The sequence below is a fragment of the Python bivittatus genome, unplaced genomic scaffold (assembly GCF_059951505.1).
Source record: "Python bivittatus isolate LINGU-HERP-01145 unplaced genomic scaffold, Pbiv_v1 ctg000530_np1212, whole genome shotgun sequence".
Classification (NCBI taxonomy): Eukaryota; Metazoa; Chordata; class Lepidosauria; order Squamata; family Pythonidae; genus Python; species Python bivittatus.
In genome coordinates, this window is record NW_028277085.1 from 1,897,700 (window position 1) to 1,913,238 (window position 15,539).

At 43.1% G+C, this 15,539-nt stretch overlaps 1 protein-coding gene across 1 annotated transcript in view; it reads left to right on the forward strand.

The window, feature by feature from the left end:
- The window catches only part of TRPM1 (transient receptor potential cation channel subfamily M member 1), a gene marked incomplete at its 5' end in the record, with an annotated part of 47,221 nt that overhangs the window by 22,433 nt on the left and 9,249 nt on the right, over window positions 1-15,539 (forward strand). Inside the window, 12 exons of the mRNA XM_088148680.1 lie at window positions 566-638; window positions 1,128-1,228; window positions 2,060-2,233; window positions 3,579-3,713; window positions 4,420-4,470; window positions 7,384-7,524; window positions 8,496-8,525; window positions 11,793-12,082; window positions 13,246-13,474; window positions 13,714-13,836; window positions 14,366-14,497; window positions 15,198-15,326. Of these exons, the coding sequence (XP_088004806.1) occupies window positions 566-638; window positions 1,128-1,228; window positions 2,060-2,233; window positions 3,579-3,713; window positions 4,420-4,470; window positions 7,384-7,524; window positions 8,496-8,525; window positions 11,793-12,082; window positions 13,246-13,474; window positions 13,714-13,836; window positions 14,366-14,497; window positions 15,198-15,326 (1,608 nt within the window). The remainder of the gene's footprint in view (window positions 1-565; window positions 639-1,127; window positions 1,229-2,059; window positions 2,234-3,578; window positions 3,714-4,419; window positions 4,471-7,383; window positions 7,525-8,495; window positions 8,526-11,792; window positions 12,083-13,245; window positions 13,475-13,713; window positions 13,837-14,365; window positions 14,498-15,197; window positions 15,327-15,539) is intronic.

Below are 15,539 nucleotides of genomic sequence, written 5' to 3' on the forward strand. Positions count from 1 at the left end.
AGACTCCTTAGGGCTTATAAACTATGCTGCATGCTTTATCGTTGTTTCTGTATTGAAGAAAAGGAAAAGGTTAAGAATCTGATCCTTCAGCCCAGTGTTTCTCAACCTTGGCAACTTTAGGAGGTGTGGACTTCAACTCCCAACAATTCTGGGAATTGAAGTCCACACTTCTTAAAGTTGCCAAGGTTGAGAAACAATGCTTCAACCCATTCATCTGATGGAAGACACTTAAGAATTAGGAAAAAAGATCCATATGCAGGCATGAGTCCACCCTCTAGAGTCCATGCCACTGATATTATAATGGCTGGTTCCTGGATTGATACATTTTCTACATAGCATAGTTAAGGTTTGCTGGCCATTTCCTTTTCTTTTAGAGGTAGACACATATACGACTTAAAATGTCTCTTTCTTTCAAGAAAGGAGACTTTAAAAATGACTCCTAGGGAGCCCATAGATTTTCTCCATGAAAAGAACAAAATAGAGTTCTCGAAATCTTCAGCGTACAGAAGAGGAAAATGGAAAGATCCTTACGCTTTTCCTCATTGTTTCCTTTGCTGATCTTTAGATTACAGTGTTCCGCATGGGATCTGAAGGGCAGCAAGACATTGAGATGTCCATCTTAACGGCTTTACTTAAAGGTGAGCTTTCCATGCAGGGTGTGAGAAGGTGTGGGGAGGTTGGGAAAGGAATGGAAGGCAAAGGAGACCTCAACAATCAAGAGAGAGGGAAGGTGAGTTAATTGGCAGCTTCTCTCGTAAAGGGCAGCTCAGCCCAGGTGGGAAGAAAGCTGGGGAGAAGCATTTCAGATCCTTCAAAGAGACTCTGCCTTAATGAATGCACTAATAAGGGAGGGTGGTAAATTCCTCTTGTGGTTCCCAAGATCTGTATTGACCCCAGAAGAGTATTAAAGATGCTTCTTTGAAGTCTGTGTAGTTCTAGCTTCCTCTAACTGCCCCACTTGGTGGAGCTTGACACAGGGAATGTAGGCACTGAGAAAAATAATACATCCCCAATTTTTCATTTTAGGGTGATCTAAACAATGACAAAAGAAGGACTGGACATTATAGCCATAAGTCCTTTCTTTCATTTGTACAAAAATGTTGGCCTGTGCTTGCTTGTTTCCTTAGGTACCAACGTCTCTGCACCAGATCAGTTGAGCTTAGCTCTGGCCTGGAACCGGGTCGATATTGCACGCAGCCAAATCTTTGTCTTCGGGCACCATTGGCCGGTAAAGATGTCTTAGAGTCAAACCTTCTCCTCTTGATATGGATGTGAGAAAAAGAACCAGACTCTTTCCATTCAAATTGCCTATACAGGTAGTCCTTGACTTACGACCACAATTGGGACCGGAACTCCCATCGCTAAGTGATGCAGTCATTAAGTGAGTCTTGCCTGATTTTACAACCTTTTTTTGCCAGAGTCATTAAGTGAATCACCATAGCTGTTAAGCGAATCACATGGTCGTTAACCGAATCCAGCTTCCCCTATTGACTTTGCTTGTTGGAAGCCCCCTGGGAAGGTTGCAAATGGTGATCATGTGATCTTGGGATGCTGCAACTGTTGTAAGTGCAAGGACTGGTCGTAACTCATTTTTTTTAGTGCCATCATAATTTCGAACAGTTGTTAAACAAATGGTTGTAAGTCAAGGACTACCTGTATATAGATTTCCCCTTTCAGAGGAGAATCCTTGCTGGAATCCTTATGTTGTTATCTTAACCTTCTTCTTCATAACCAGAACGTTGAGGGATTTGTTCTTGGGATTAACCACTTCTGTCCAGGCTACTACTAGATGCCTTCCAGCAGCACCCTGCAGCAATGAAAAAGGCCTTGTACAGTAGCTGGCCTTGTATAGTGGGTGCTTACTTTTCAGCCTCTGTCCTTTGTTAAATGTGGGTTGCCCAACCATGTCATTCCACCAGCCAAAGTTGCATCAGAAGAGGAAGAGAAGGAAGAAATCCAGCATCGTTATATATGCAAAATGGGGGGGGGGGGTTAAAGGAGACAGCAGGCATTGGGTTTTACCCCCACCCAACTATCCTCCATGTTCTTTACTCTCCAGCCACTGGGAAGCCTTGTTGTCCCAGATGGGACATTTCAGGAAAAGGAGAAGAAATCTCCAGCACCTCAAGCGAAAGGAGCAAGAGGGAAAGGGAAGGGGAAAAAGAAAGGTGGGAAGCAGAAAGAAGAACCAGAAGAGGAACTGGATCCAAGGAAACTCGAACTGTTAAACTGGGTGAGACTGGAAAGGGCTCAGTGGCTCCTTTCAACTTTGCCAAGGCTAAAATGTTCTTTTTGTCTGCATCAGCAAGCTACCCTGAACCTTTTCCTCTGTATTTAGCACCAAAACTCACCTGAAACTCAGTGTAAGTGAGGTGAACCTTTGGCTCTGCATAACAATTTGTGGCATAAACTGCTTTCCATGTGCTCTGTTTGCTAGTCCTTGAGATCACTGGCTTAATTCATTGGCTTCATCCTTCTACCCAGCTTCGCATCATGTAAAAATAGTGCCCAGAAGGTGCACTAAGAGGACCCTTTCTGGGCACCAACTCTGAAGACTCCCTTGCACCTTGAAAAACAAGTCCCACTGCCTACCTTTACAGGAAATTCCCACCAAGCATGTGACCATTACAATAGCCTGGGAATAATCAAAGCTAAACAAATGGCTCAGGCTTTGGGGATGCCCTGGACCCTTCTAGAGTGTGGCTAGCCAGCTTCTAGGCAGCTCTTACGCTGAGACATGATTAGTAAAAATCTCTGCTGCCTGCAACTTATGGGATCTCAGTAGTGTGCATCTGTTCCTCACAGGAGGAAAGGGAAGTCACATATGTGTTAGCTAGCTAACTAGATGATAGATAGACGATAGATAGATAGATAGATAGATAGATAGATGATAGATAGATAGTTAGATAGATAGATGATAGATAAAGATATAGATAGATAGATAGAGATGATAGATAGATAGATAGATAGATAGATAGATAGATAGATAGATAGATAGAGATGATAGATAGATAGATAGATAGATAGATAGATAGATAGATAGATAGATAGATAGATAGATAGATAGATAGATAGATAGAGATGATAGATAGATAGATAGATAGATAGATAGATAGATAGATAGATAGATAGATAGATAGATAGATAGATAGACAGATGAGAGAGAGAGAGAGAGAGAGAGAGAGAGAGAATATATATTTTAAAAAGGAATGCATCCAGAGATGGTCTTCAGATAATGAAAATACTGGGCAAAGCTGACATTCCCACATGACTTCCTCATAGCAAATGTATTTGCCCACCACACCTAGTTCCTGGATTAGCCCATTTTCTGGGTACCCACAATACACTAAATCATAAACTAACCAAACTAAGCTAGGGTGAATGAACCCCAAACTAGGTTCGGTTAAGGTTCTCACAGTACCCTAAGCCATGAAAAAGGAAACCAAAGCTAAAACTAACCCGGTTTTGCACATTCTCCCCAGGTACCCACCAGGTTTTTGACCAGCGTAGGCATGGTGATCCTTTGCATTTATAGGGCGTGCTCCCTCAGCATGTGCTTTGTCCCTGCCTCTTCGTAGGTAAATGCCCTGGAGCAAGCAATGCTAGATGCGCTGGTCCTGGACCGTGTGGACTTTGTAAAGCTTTTGATTGAGAATGGGGTCAACATGCAGCGGTTCCTCACCATCCCACGGCTAGAAGAGCTTTACAACACTGTGAGTGACATTTGGAAGTTTCCTTTCAAACCTTGGTTTAAAACCAACCTTGGCTGGCAACAGGGACATGCAGGTAGATTTTGGAGTAGGAGAGGAAAGCAAAAAGCCCAAAGGGTTGCTGAGTGCCATGGGCTGGACTAAGTCTTGGAATCATCTGCTGCTTTTGGAAGTGGCAGAATGGATCCTGTGACCTTCCTTCTATCACAGGCTGAGGTCTGTTAACCCTCCAGAGCAGTGTTTCTCAACCATGGCAACTTTAAGATGGGTGGACTTGGCTGGGGAATCCTGGGCGTTGAAGTCCACCCATCTTAAAGTTGCCAAGGTTGAGAAATGCTGCTCCAGAGAAATAGATCTAGCAGGAAATTGCAGGGCAAGAGGTACCAGAGAGCCAGAGGCTAGGAACTGAAATGTCCATCATGGTTCTTCGAAAGAGAAGAAGTTAGAGGGAGAAGAATTGGGAAAAGAAATGGGCAGAGCTTGAGGGGGAATTGCTAAGGCTTGGTGGAGCATGATCTTGCCATGTTGCATGAACCAGGTCTTTGTATTAAACCAGAATAGATATCCTTTTCTTGGGCAGAGCAGATTGGGTAGACCCAGCAACGCTGTTTGTGCAAGGCTTAACGTCTTGCATAAACTCTCTCTAGAAGGAATACCTTTAATAACCCATTGTCATTGTGAAAGAAAACCATGGTATTCTGTTTTTCAGAGACTTGGCCCACCAAACACTTTGCATCTGCTTGTGAGGGATGTGAAAAAGGTAAAATAAAAGTCAGTGTGGGGGAAGATGGGCTTCACAAAACGTTTTTCACATGTATTTCAACTGTAAAGGTCAAAAGGAAAGGGAAGGTGGAATAAGAGGATACCTGATTCGTCTGCAAAATATGCCTTGAAAAATCCCCAGTAAGCTTCCAGGCCATGCATTTAAATCTGACATATTTGCAAATGCTATTCTGGATTTAATATCTGGCGGACTTATGTACTCTTTTGAATCAGCAAGGATTCCTTCAGTGCAATGGAAACAACCCAGCGTTGCTTTCTTTGAGAAAGCCGCAGGTGGGAAAATTAATTTCTGGATTAGCCCCTTTCATCTTTAGTTTTACAGAGTGGAAAGGAAACGTTGCTTTTGGTTGAAAATATAATTAAACCCTTTGGGGAGCTGGTTACCACTGTCCCCCTGCCCCAAAACACATAGGTGTATGTTGCTCTTAGGGTCCCCCCCTCCCCCCGCACATAAGCAAGTTTAAAAAGTGGTTTTAAAGTCTGAAAAAAAATATCAGAGGGTTGGAGACTGAAGGATTTGATAGGGCAACCAGCTATGGGCTGTGAAAAGCTGGGCCTCTAGGGGGCAGCAAAGAAATGCAGAAAACTAATGTTATTCTGCCATCAGCTGGTCATCTAAAACCTTGCAGCCCAGATCTGATAGTCCTAAAATGTGGAGCTTTTTAGTACCTATGGGGGAAAAAACTGATGGAAAGCATGATCGAACTTTATAAGATTATCAACGGAGTGGAGCGAGTAAATAAAAGTAAGATTCTTGTGTTGTCACTATGCTTAAAACTTGGGGTTATCCAGAAAAATGGATTGGTAGGCAGGGCAAAAGGACTTCTTCACAAAACACATCAGTCATGAGCAAGACATGTTAGACAAGTCACATGAGGTGACTGTTAAGATGCATAGCTTTTAAGGATGCGCTTCAATATACTGATAAAGAAATAGAGGTCTATCAGTGGCAGCTGGGGAAGGACAACAGAGAACCCTAAAAAGCCGTAAGGACCTATTCCATGGAGAAGAAAAATCCAAAATCTATCATATTTTTATTGGGACCAATTGAAGAACCCCCAAAGCCAATGCAACATAATGGTTCAAGAACTGGATGTGGAACCCACTGGGTGTCCCAGTCTGGTTCTCTCATTCACTTTGCCTGCAGGTTTCCTGAGAAGAAAAGATGAGACTGACCCCATATGCTGCCTGGAGCTCTTTTGAGGAAAGAGCTCTCCTAAAATAACCATGGATGGACTTCAACTCCCAGAATACCCCAGCTAGAATTCTAGGAGTTGAAGTCCACCCATACTGGCTGGGGTATTCTGGGAGTTGAAGTCCATGCATTTTAAAGTTGCCAAGTTTGAGAAACACTGCTGTAGATGATCTAGCGGATTCGTTATCTTCTTCCACGTTCACCAGGAAGAAGGAAAAAACCCAGCTCAGACTGCACGGCATTCATGGAGCTTTGAGTCACAGCAGTTCCTATCTCATCACTTTTATTCTCAACATCTTCCTTCCTTCCTTCCTTCCTTCCTTCCTTCCTTCCTTCCTTCCTTCCTTCCTTCCTTCCTTCCTTCCTGCCTGCCTGCCTGCCTGCCTGCCTGCCTGCCTGCCTGCCTGCCTGCATTGCTTTGCACTGCCATGGTTCCTCTTCATTCACTGACAATCTGGGAGATTTGGACGGGTGGAGGTGAATGGCTCACTTTTGCACGCCTCCTTTTGCTCTTAGCCATTGCCTCATGTTTTCATAGACGAGACCCTGTTGCTCTCAGCTGCGCATGAAAGGCCCCCAGACTGAACAGTTGAAGCATTGTGCTGAGATCAAAGCTCTAGGAACTGAGCTAGATTTTAATTGAAGTGTTCATAATTTTCAGCATAATGACCTCAGAGGTTATTCCACCTACTTGTTTACCATATCGGGCCTGCAAACAAGCTTTTGATTGTTTGGTGCTGGTGGACAGATGTCTCATCGGTAGCATGCAGCTTTGATGTTGTTGGGTTCTTCTTAGAAACAGAAGCTCTAGGGAAGGAGAAAAGATACTTCCTTCAAAGCAAGAGACGGGGAGTGGTGTCTGCTCCTAAATTGAGATGCAAGCATTGTTGCTTGCCAGTTATTCTCGTTCCTTGTGTTTTTTTGGTCCCTTTGAGTCAATGCTGATTCCTGGCGACTGCCTGGACTAGTCCCTGCAGTTTTTGGAAGTGGTTGCCCCTTGCCTGCTTCTTCCTAGGGCTGAGAGAGGGACTGGCCCAAGGTCACCCAGCTGGCTTCGTGCCTAAGGAAGGACTAGAACTCCCTGCCTCCCGGTTTTCAGCCCAGTCCCTTAACCACTACACCAAACTGTCTCTCTCCTTTTCAGCAATAATTAATTTAAAAATGGGTCCTGGTCGGAGAATCCAAACTTCCAAAGCACCTGAGCCTCCACAAATAGAGACATCAGGTTTGTCCCCCGCTAATGCTCACACATGACATCCCCTATAAAAAGAACAAAGGAATCGCTGTTGAAGGTTGATGGGTTGAGAAAATTAGAGCACAATTCTCAAGGTCACCAGTAGTGGCTGTTATCACTAACAGCTGCTACGGCTGCAATCGGGCCTCCCATTCATAATGTCACAGCTCCGTACGGGGCATAGATCCGTCCTAGGAAAGCCATTCACGGAAGAGCAAAAAATCCCAGAGGCCGCTTTGGGCCGACTGTGCAACCTTGAGCCCATCCCGCCCAGTAAGTCAGTGGGACCAAGCCCAGTGATGTTACTCGGGAGCAAGTCCCCTTGGCTCTCAACCCCCTGCTAAATCCTCTCCCAGGACCTCTCCTAAACAGGTTTCAGATTGCAGTCTAATAAGAAATGCATTGTTTCCTTGCCTGCATCATTGGTGTCCTTCAACAAATCCATTTTGGGGATTCTCTAGGGAAATCTACCCCCGGATTACCACATCAGCCTCATTGACATCGGCCTGGTGCTAGAGTATCTCATGGGAGGGGCCTATCGTTGCAACTATACACGGAAGAGATTCCGAACCCTCTACAACAATTTATTTGGACCCAAAAGGGTAACGCTTATTCTTTGCAAAATGTGCTTCACCGGAATTAAAGCTGTCCTTCCCCCTCCCTCTGCCCCATGCTTTAATCTCTGCGTCCATAGGAGATGTGAAACTTCTCCTGATCTCCTGATTCCTTGGAAAAGATGTATGACTCCTGGGTTACATCCTTGACGCATTTTTTACTCTGGAAAGGGGGTTGATGTTTGCAAGCTGGCAGCCTTCTTAGGGTTTTCACCTTTAAGACGAGATGCAACCTGTTACTTAAAAAAAAAAAAAGTAAGAAGAATTTCAAAATGTCTTCAGATCTATCTGAGGAATGGAAAGAGACTAGCATAGCATGGGTGGGGTCCAGAATATGTCAGTTAGATCTGAGCTATTGAAACCTCAATGTGTAATTTTCCAAGGTCCATTGGTAATGTGTTGGCCAAGTTGATATAAATCAATATATATATATGTCTGTTATGATAAAAACAGAGTTGGCATCTGGGATGGCCACAGAGCCTCATTCCTAGGCTAACATCTCGGCTGCTAGTGGGTAGGTGTTTAACTGGCCCATAAGAAGTGAGTGTTGTTATCCAACTTCCCAGTGAATCCGATCGGTTGACCTTGACAAACTCTGAATCCAATTCATTGTGTCTAATGAACTCTAGGTAGTCCCCAGTTTAAGGCTGAGTTCCATTCCCAAGGTTTGTCCTTATGTTGAATTTGTACGTAAGCCAGAACAGTATTATTGTAGAATACTGAATAAGTAGTCTTGGGTAATGAACTTGAAGCATTGTGAATTAAATCTGAATCATTGCCTATTTAACTCGAATTTTGCTTCAGTAGGCTCTGTTCTTAACTATGGGTCTCCCTGTATCATAAAAAGCAAGTTCACTTGAAAAAATCAGCACTGTCAGAGGGTAGCATATGTAAGATTGCAACTGGAAAACAATTTCCATACAAGCTCATTTTTCTTCCTCTCTTTTCTAAACATGCAGCCTAAAGCTCTTAAACTTCTAGGGATGGAGGTAAGTTGTTTTTGTACAATGTGATGCTTTTCTCTGAGGGAGGTGGGAGGGTTTTTTTTTTTAATCAGAAAAATAGCACCTCCCCCCCCCATTTTTCTTACCTAATTTTAGAGGGAACAAAATTGTCCAGCCCCATTAAAAGTTACTGGTAATTGATTGCTGCAATATCTTTGGGAGCGCAGGAACTATATACGTCTTAATTCCAAATGGGCAGAAGTGCCCGTGACTACATCAGAGTGAAAGGCACTCCCAATTTATTAGGATAATTATTATATGACAACATTCTTGTCAACCGATCAATACATAACCTTGTTTTATGTATGTTTCTGTTTAAAGGCCTCTTATTTAATGTGCAAAGAAAGCCCTGAAAAAAATAAACAAAGATTATGTATTTAACGTTTTATTTAAAAAATCTTACTTTCAAAGGCCATTTTAACCGGCGAGATAAATTTATTACTAGAATTTAGTATTTGTCCAGCAAAATCCAATCATTTTCCTAGTCCTGGTTCTCCATATTCCACAAAAACTTATCTTCCTGAGCACTTATTTTCCAGTTTGCTCCTGTTGAATTGACCAAACCTCCTTGCCCCTTTAGGAAATGAAGTAACACTCTCTCGGTATGCCCTGCTTAAGTAAGAGGAGAGATTTTGCGTCCAGAGGTGAACCATGCTCTAGTCTTCTTTCACTTGTTGTTGTCCATTCTTTGCATGATCTCCAAGAAGAAAGATTTCAGTGGGCACCTCCTGCTGTTTCCAAGGATGCAATCAGATTTCTCATGATGGCTGAGATCCACTTTTCTTCTGAATTATAGTTGGGGCCACATTTCTCTTGTCTACCAGAAACAGTTGAATTCTCAACGGTTATAGATTCCCTTCCCACCCAAGAGAACTGCTCCCTCCCTTGTGGTTTTGCATCAGACCCATTTCGACCTGTTCTTCCTGGTAGAAAACTCCTCCAGGTCTTTGAGATGGGAACAATTCAACCTTTTATTGATTTAGTGCTTTGTTACCCTCCTTTACAAACAATTATTGTCTCTCAGGAATGGAGAAGAGAGACAGGTCTTGCCACCACATTACAGTTTAAAGAAATAATAATACAGGGTCAGACACCAAAGAGAAAGGCAGTACAGTAAATTCTCGTTATTCACGGTAGTTATGTTCTATAAAATCACCGTGAACACTGAATTAGTGGATACCAAAACATTGCTCCTAGGGAAATACAAGGTTAGGTTCCTACAAGCCTCTGGTCACAACATTCTTGTCAACCGATCAATTGTTTTATGCATGTTTCTGTTTAAAGGCCTCTTATTTAATGTGCAAAGAAAGCCCCCCCCCCAAAATAAACAAAGATTATGTATTTAAAGTTTTATTAAAAAAAATCTTACTTTCAATGGCCATTTTAATCAGCAAGATCACTGAGAGAAGGCAGACCTGTACACAGTGGTGACTTAAAATTTTCGCCGCTCTGCACATGTCCACGAATAACTGCCAAAGCATTGATGTTGGGGTTACAAATAAACTTTAGCAAGTAGGCGAATTTGCAAATATGGAACCCACCAATAACAAGGATTGCCTGTAATTGAAAAAGCCAGCGGGGAAGAGGTTGATTCAGGAAATCAGGCAAAAGCGATCCAGCCCAGTTTGGCTTGATCTGATGTTATGGAATCTTAACTGCCTATCAAGCCTTGATGCTGAAGATGGAACGGAAGAAGGTCAGGTGCTTTGCTCACTCAGATGCAGTGGAAAACAGCCCTTGGGTGGCATTTAAGAGGTCTGCTCACACTTGGCACAGAATTGCTCTCCCGTCAAGGACTGATGGAAGGTCACCAGATAAGACCACTGGTTCATCCCAACGCCCAGCAGAAAACTCCTTCTGAAGGCACATAACTGGAGTCCTTGGTGCTCTCTGAGCTTGGTGGTTTTCTTGCAGATGTTTCGTTACCCAACTAGGGAACATCTTCACTGCACTGCAAGAAAAACCCCCAGCTCAGAGAACCCCAAGGACTCCACAGTTCAGCCCTGAGCTACAGAGATTCTCGTCTGTTGGTAGCCCATAACTGTACTGCTGTGTGCTTAAATTGACCAGAGAACATTTAATTTAGAGATGGAACAGGATGGGGCAGAGGCTGGTTAGGAGGAGGGAAGAACAGGGCAGTGGATTACACTCTGTGTGTGTGTGTGTGCATGCGTATTTGTACATGTGCATGCAGAGGAGAATGCACATGTACGTATCACAGCACACATGTATCCAATTTCTGTATTTCCTGTGGCACCCTAGCAATTCTTTCATGGCATCACCATGAGGGGTGAGTGCAGTAATCATTTAATCTTCATTTTTCAGATCATATTTCTTTTCCACCCTTTTTATTATGTTGTTATACATCTTAACACATTGCACGTGTTGTTTGTGTAATATATTTGAAAATGATTAACCTTCTATTATTTAGGTAGCTCAGAATGTTGAGAATACAAAAGAGAAGGAAAAAAACTGTTCTATCAAAGTTAATTACAATTTAGGGTGTCAGGATTACAAGCGTAGAATTATTTGGCTTTTTTATCCAAAGCTGAGTATAACATTCAAAAAGAACCACTACAACTCACATCAAAATAATTGTTATATACTATAGGCTTTGATCTTAAGCTGATTGAAGTCTCCCTTGAATATGTATTTACAGGTAATATTTCTTACAGGGAATTCAATAATATCCTAATGTCATCTCCAATTATTCAACATTAAGGTGACTCATTCTCTCTCTCTCTCTCTCTCCCTCACACACACACACACACACGCACACTGCAACTAGGCAATCCGCTAGCTTTCCCCAGCCTGGAACATTCCAGATGTCAAAAGTTGTGTAGAGAAAAATGTGGAGTCCAAATTAAATAAACAACAGATAAACCAGCAAAGCTGCTGCCATGCTGGCTAAGCTTGATGGCAGAAGAGAGCCAACCTGTTTGAAGGTACCTGTCCACATATCGGCCGCCTACCCAGTTGTAGCATGGCCCTCAAATGCTTTCCCCCAACAGCGTGTGTCGTGAGTTTGTGCTGGATAGTTGCATGCCATCTGGGTGAGAATACCCCCTTGTCCTCAGCATAAGGACTCAGCATGCCAGCATTCCCTGCCTTGTTCTGGGCACCTCCAATAAGACCGCATGGCCTTTCCTTAATGCATGAACCCATGAATGACCCAAATCATTTGCAGATAACGGCAGAGGTCTGAGAATAGCACAGCCCTGAGGCGATATCAACTCTGCTGTTCCTTCCTAGGATGACGAGCCTCCAACTAAAGGAAAGAAAAGGAAAAGGAAGAAGGAGGAAGATGTTAGCATCGATCTGGACGATCCGGAAGTCAGCCGTTTCCAGTATCCCTTCCACGAGCTCATGGTTTGGGCAGTGTTGATGAAGAGGCAAAAAATGGCCCTTTTTCTATGGCAGCGTGGAGAAGAAGCCATGGCCAAAGCCTTGGTGGCCTGTAAGCTCTACAAGGCCATGGCCCACGAGTCCTTGGAGAGCGAGCTGGTAGATGACATCTCCCAAGATCTGGACAACAACTCCAAGTGAGTCAGAGGGCACGAGGGATTGGTTCATGCACAACATAACGCCCGTTCTCAGAAGGAGCAAAGCAATCCACCTGCCTCCTTATGCCCCCTTTTGAAAAACTGTAGATTTGTGTTTGTTGGTTGGGTTGTGCGTGGTTTATGGAAATAAAAAAGGGGGTGATCAAGGAGGAAGAAAGTTGACCAAGACGCCCAGAAGATGCCTTTCTGAAGAGGTCACAGACATGTAACTATTCTTCCCGTTGCAACATATTCTTATCCTTTCTCTCGATGGAAATGTAGCTTACATGGAGTTATTATTATTTCTTTTATACAGTTATCACAGGTATTCTTTCTTTTACTGGTCTGATCTGTGTATCTTTGGTTAATTTCTGTGATGTCCTCCTGGGCATTTGTTAGTTTAATTTCCTTTTTAAGCTGTTAAAAGATTTTTGCAAACTCAAGGATGATTACTAAGAATAAGTGGAAATTACTATTTTCTTTCAAAGGGCAATATAATAAAAGGAAGATAAACAGGAACAATGGACAATAATGTTGGTATCCAATTTCTAATTAAACTAGTGATTTTAATACATAAATCATCCCATGAATATTCTATAAAAAGTTGTCCAGTGGTATCATAATTAAATATGTTACTTGATTTAGAAGCAACTCATACAGTTGTTTATCCTTAAATCACAGCTTGGTTTGCTATAAAAGTGTCATACAAAAACCACTTGTAGGTTATGCTGTTCCATAAATTAGCTTGGTTTTGTCTATCGAAGTGGTCCAGAAGCTGATCCATCCAGTTCCAGATGGAGCTTTTATCACGCAATCATTCCATTGAATTTTACAGCCTGCAGGTAGCGATAACAACATTTATTTATTATTTTATTTATTAAACCAATTTATATAGCTGTCCATCTCATCACAGATGACTCTAGGCAGCATACAACAAAGCTAAAAACAGTCAATAAATACATTAAAAATATATACATCTTCCTTAATGAACCCCAAGAAGACACACTGGGTTTCTCTACTGCTTCTTCTGTTAAAGAAGAAAAGACAGAATAGTTGTATAATATCTTTCAACTCACAGCATCAGGCCTCCTCTGTGGATGTTGTTGGACAAGATAGAGCTGAGTCATCCCCTTGATTGGTTCTTGTTATCTTCACTTCTTCAGGGATTTTGGCCAGCTGGCCGTGGAGCTGCTGGATCAGTCCTACAAGCACGATGAGCAGGTGGCCATGAAACTCTTGACCTATCAGCTGAAGAACTGGAGCAACTCTACCTGCCTGAAACTTGCTGTGGCGGCAAAACACAGGGATTTCATTGCACACACTTGCAGCCAGATGCTGTTGACTGACATGTGGATGGGAAGGCTGCACATGCGGAAAAACCCAGGTCTTCAGGTAGATGTAGACCATGACTTCCTCCAGAGAGATTTGCAAGAAATAAGCCAGCTGCCCAGTTCCCAGCAAGTCTGGGCAGTGTTGAAATCCTCCATTTTTGTTCCCTTGAGCTGGTGGGGATGATGGGAATCAAAAGATCAATGCAGCTGGAGAGGATCTGGTCAGGGAAAGTTAGCCTCCATGATCACCTGTGCATTTAATCATATTTAATTACTTCCCATCCTCCTTTTCCCACTCAGGTCATAATGGGGATCCTCTTACCTCCCACCATCCTCTTCCTGGAATTCCGCACCTATGATGACTATTCCTATCAAACATCCAAGGAGAAAGAAGTTGGCAAAGAAAAAGAGGAGGACAATGCGGTCAGTCTCACTCTTTCCCGGTGCAGAGCAAATTCAACAATCGTGGTTTCCCTGTTTCCCAAAGAAAGTGGGAGGACACTGAGAAATGCCCACTTCTCAATGACCAATGCAAGTCCCAAATCTCCTCCCAGTTGCATCGCACTCAGCAACTTCCCACAACCAATTTCTTTATACGGTTTCTCCATGGGATTGGCTTTCTGGGGCTATCCTTCACCACTTCTTACTTCATCCCAATATTCCTTTCTTTCTAGTGGCCCATCACAGACACCTTCATTTCTTCTGTCCACTATGGCTTCTGAACCAACAGGTTTTGCAACAGTCTCCAACCCTCAGCCTGGTTAACTAGAGGTGGAAATTCATCTGAGAAAGCAGAACAATTGTACCATAAAACAGAAAGGCTCTAGGGCCTGGTGGAAGCATGTCTGAGAAAAAGAAAGCCGCTTAGCAACAAGATCTGTTTTCCCTCTCTTTGTGCAGAATAGGGTGATACTTTGGGAGGATAAGTTGCCCGGTTGCCTGTGTCTTTCAGGATGCGAATGCTGATGTTGGCTCTCGAAAGGGAGATGAAGAGGATGGGAACAAAAAGCAGAGGGGTCTTCCCATTGGAACTAAGATCTGCGAATTCTATAATGCGCCAATTGTGAAGTTCTGGTTTTACACTGTAAGTAAAAATATAACCATGCTGGTCTGAAAACAACATGGCTAGCATCTCTCTTGCCAGAATAGCGTGTAGTTCAAGGGCCACATGGAAATTCTCACTGGGAGGTGAAGTTCACCACCTTTTTTTGAAAGTGGTCCTGATCTACTTCATCAGCTTTCTAGATGGGGCACAAAAGGCTGGACCTCGTGTTCCTTGAACAGCTTCTGATGTTTTGATAACTCTTTGGCCTCAATTTGAAGCATCGGATGTTTAATGGACTCCTTGGGCTATAACTTGGAGAAGAAAACATCCTAGCACAGGCGACAGGCTCTTTTTCCCCCCAATGTTGAGAACAGAATTAATCGTAATGTATTCTTTGATTTTGTTTTCATCCCCTTTCAAAGTTTTGGAACCACACTGCCATCCTTGTTCTCCAGAAGGCAGAACCAGATTTCTTAAGGGGAAATAACAGAGGAAAAGATTTCAGCTAACATTAGCAAAACTTCCCAATAGTAAAAAATCACTGGACAACAGAATAAGCTGCCTCAGGGGGTGGTGGGCTCTCGTGTGCTGGAGCAGAGACTTGCTTTCAGCACGTGATTACATTAGATGTCCTCTGGGGTCTCTTCTGAGTCTAAAATCCTGTGATTCGGAGAGGAAGTGTTATCACTGCCCTCAGACAGATCTGCCAAGACATGAGTTGCATGATCTCGCCCTTCAGATATCCTACCTGGGCTACTTAATGTTGTTCAATTACATCATCTTGGTTCGGATGGAACGCTGGCCCTCGGTCCAAGAATGGGTGGTCATCTCGTACATCGTGACTCTGGCTTTAGAGAAAGTCAGGGAGGTGAGTAAAGTTAGTGCTATGATTGTTCCTCTAAAATCTTTAGCCTGGACTGGTGTCTGAAGAAAGGAGAAGCTTCCTACATGAGAAAAGATCTGCATGGTTTGCATCTTTCTATCATGAACCGAGATATCAGAACAATTAGGGTCTCAAGTTCAGGACAAACTTTGGAGCAAGGAGGAAACCCTGAGGTTCTGACTGACTTTGAGATCATTC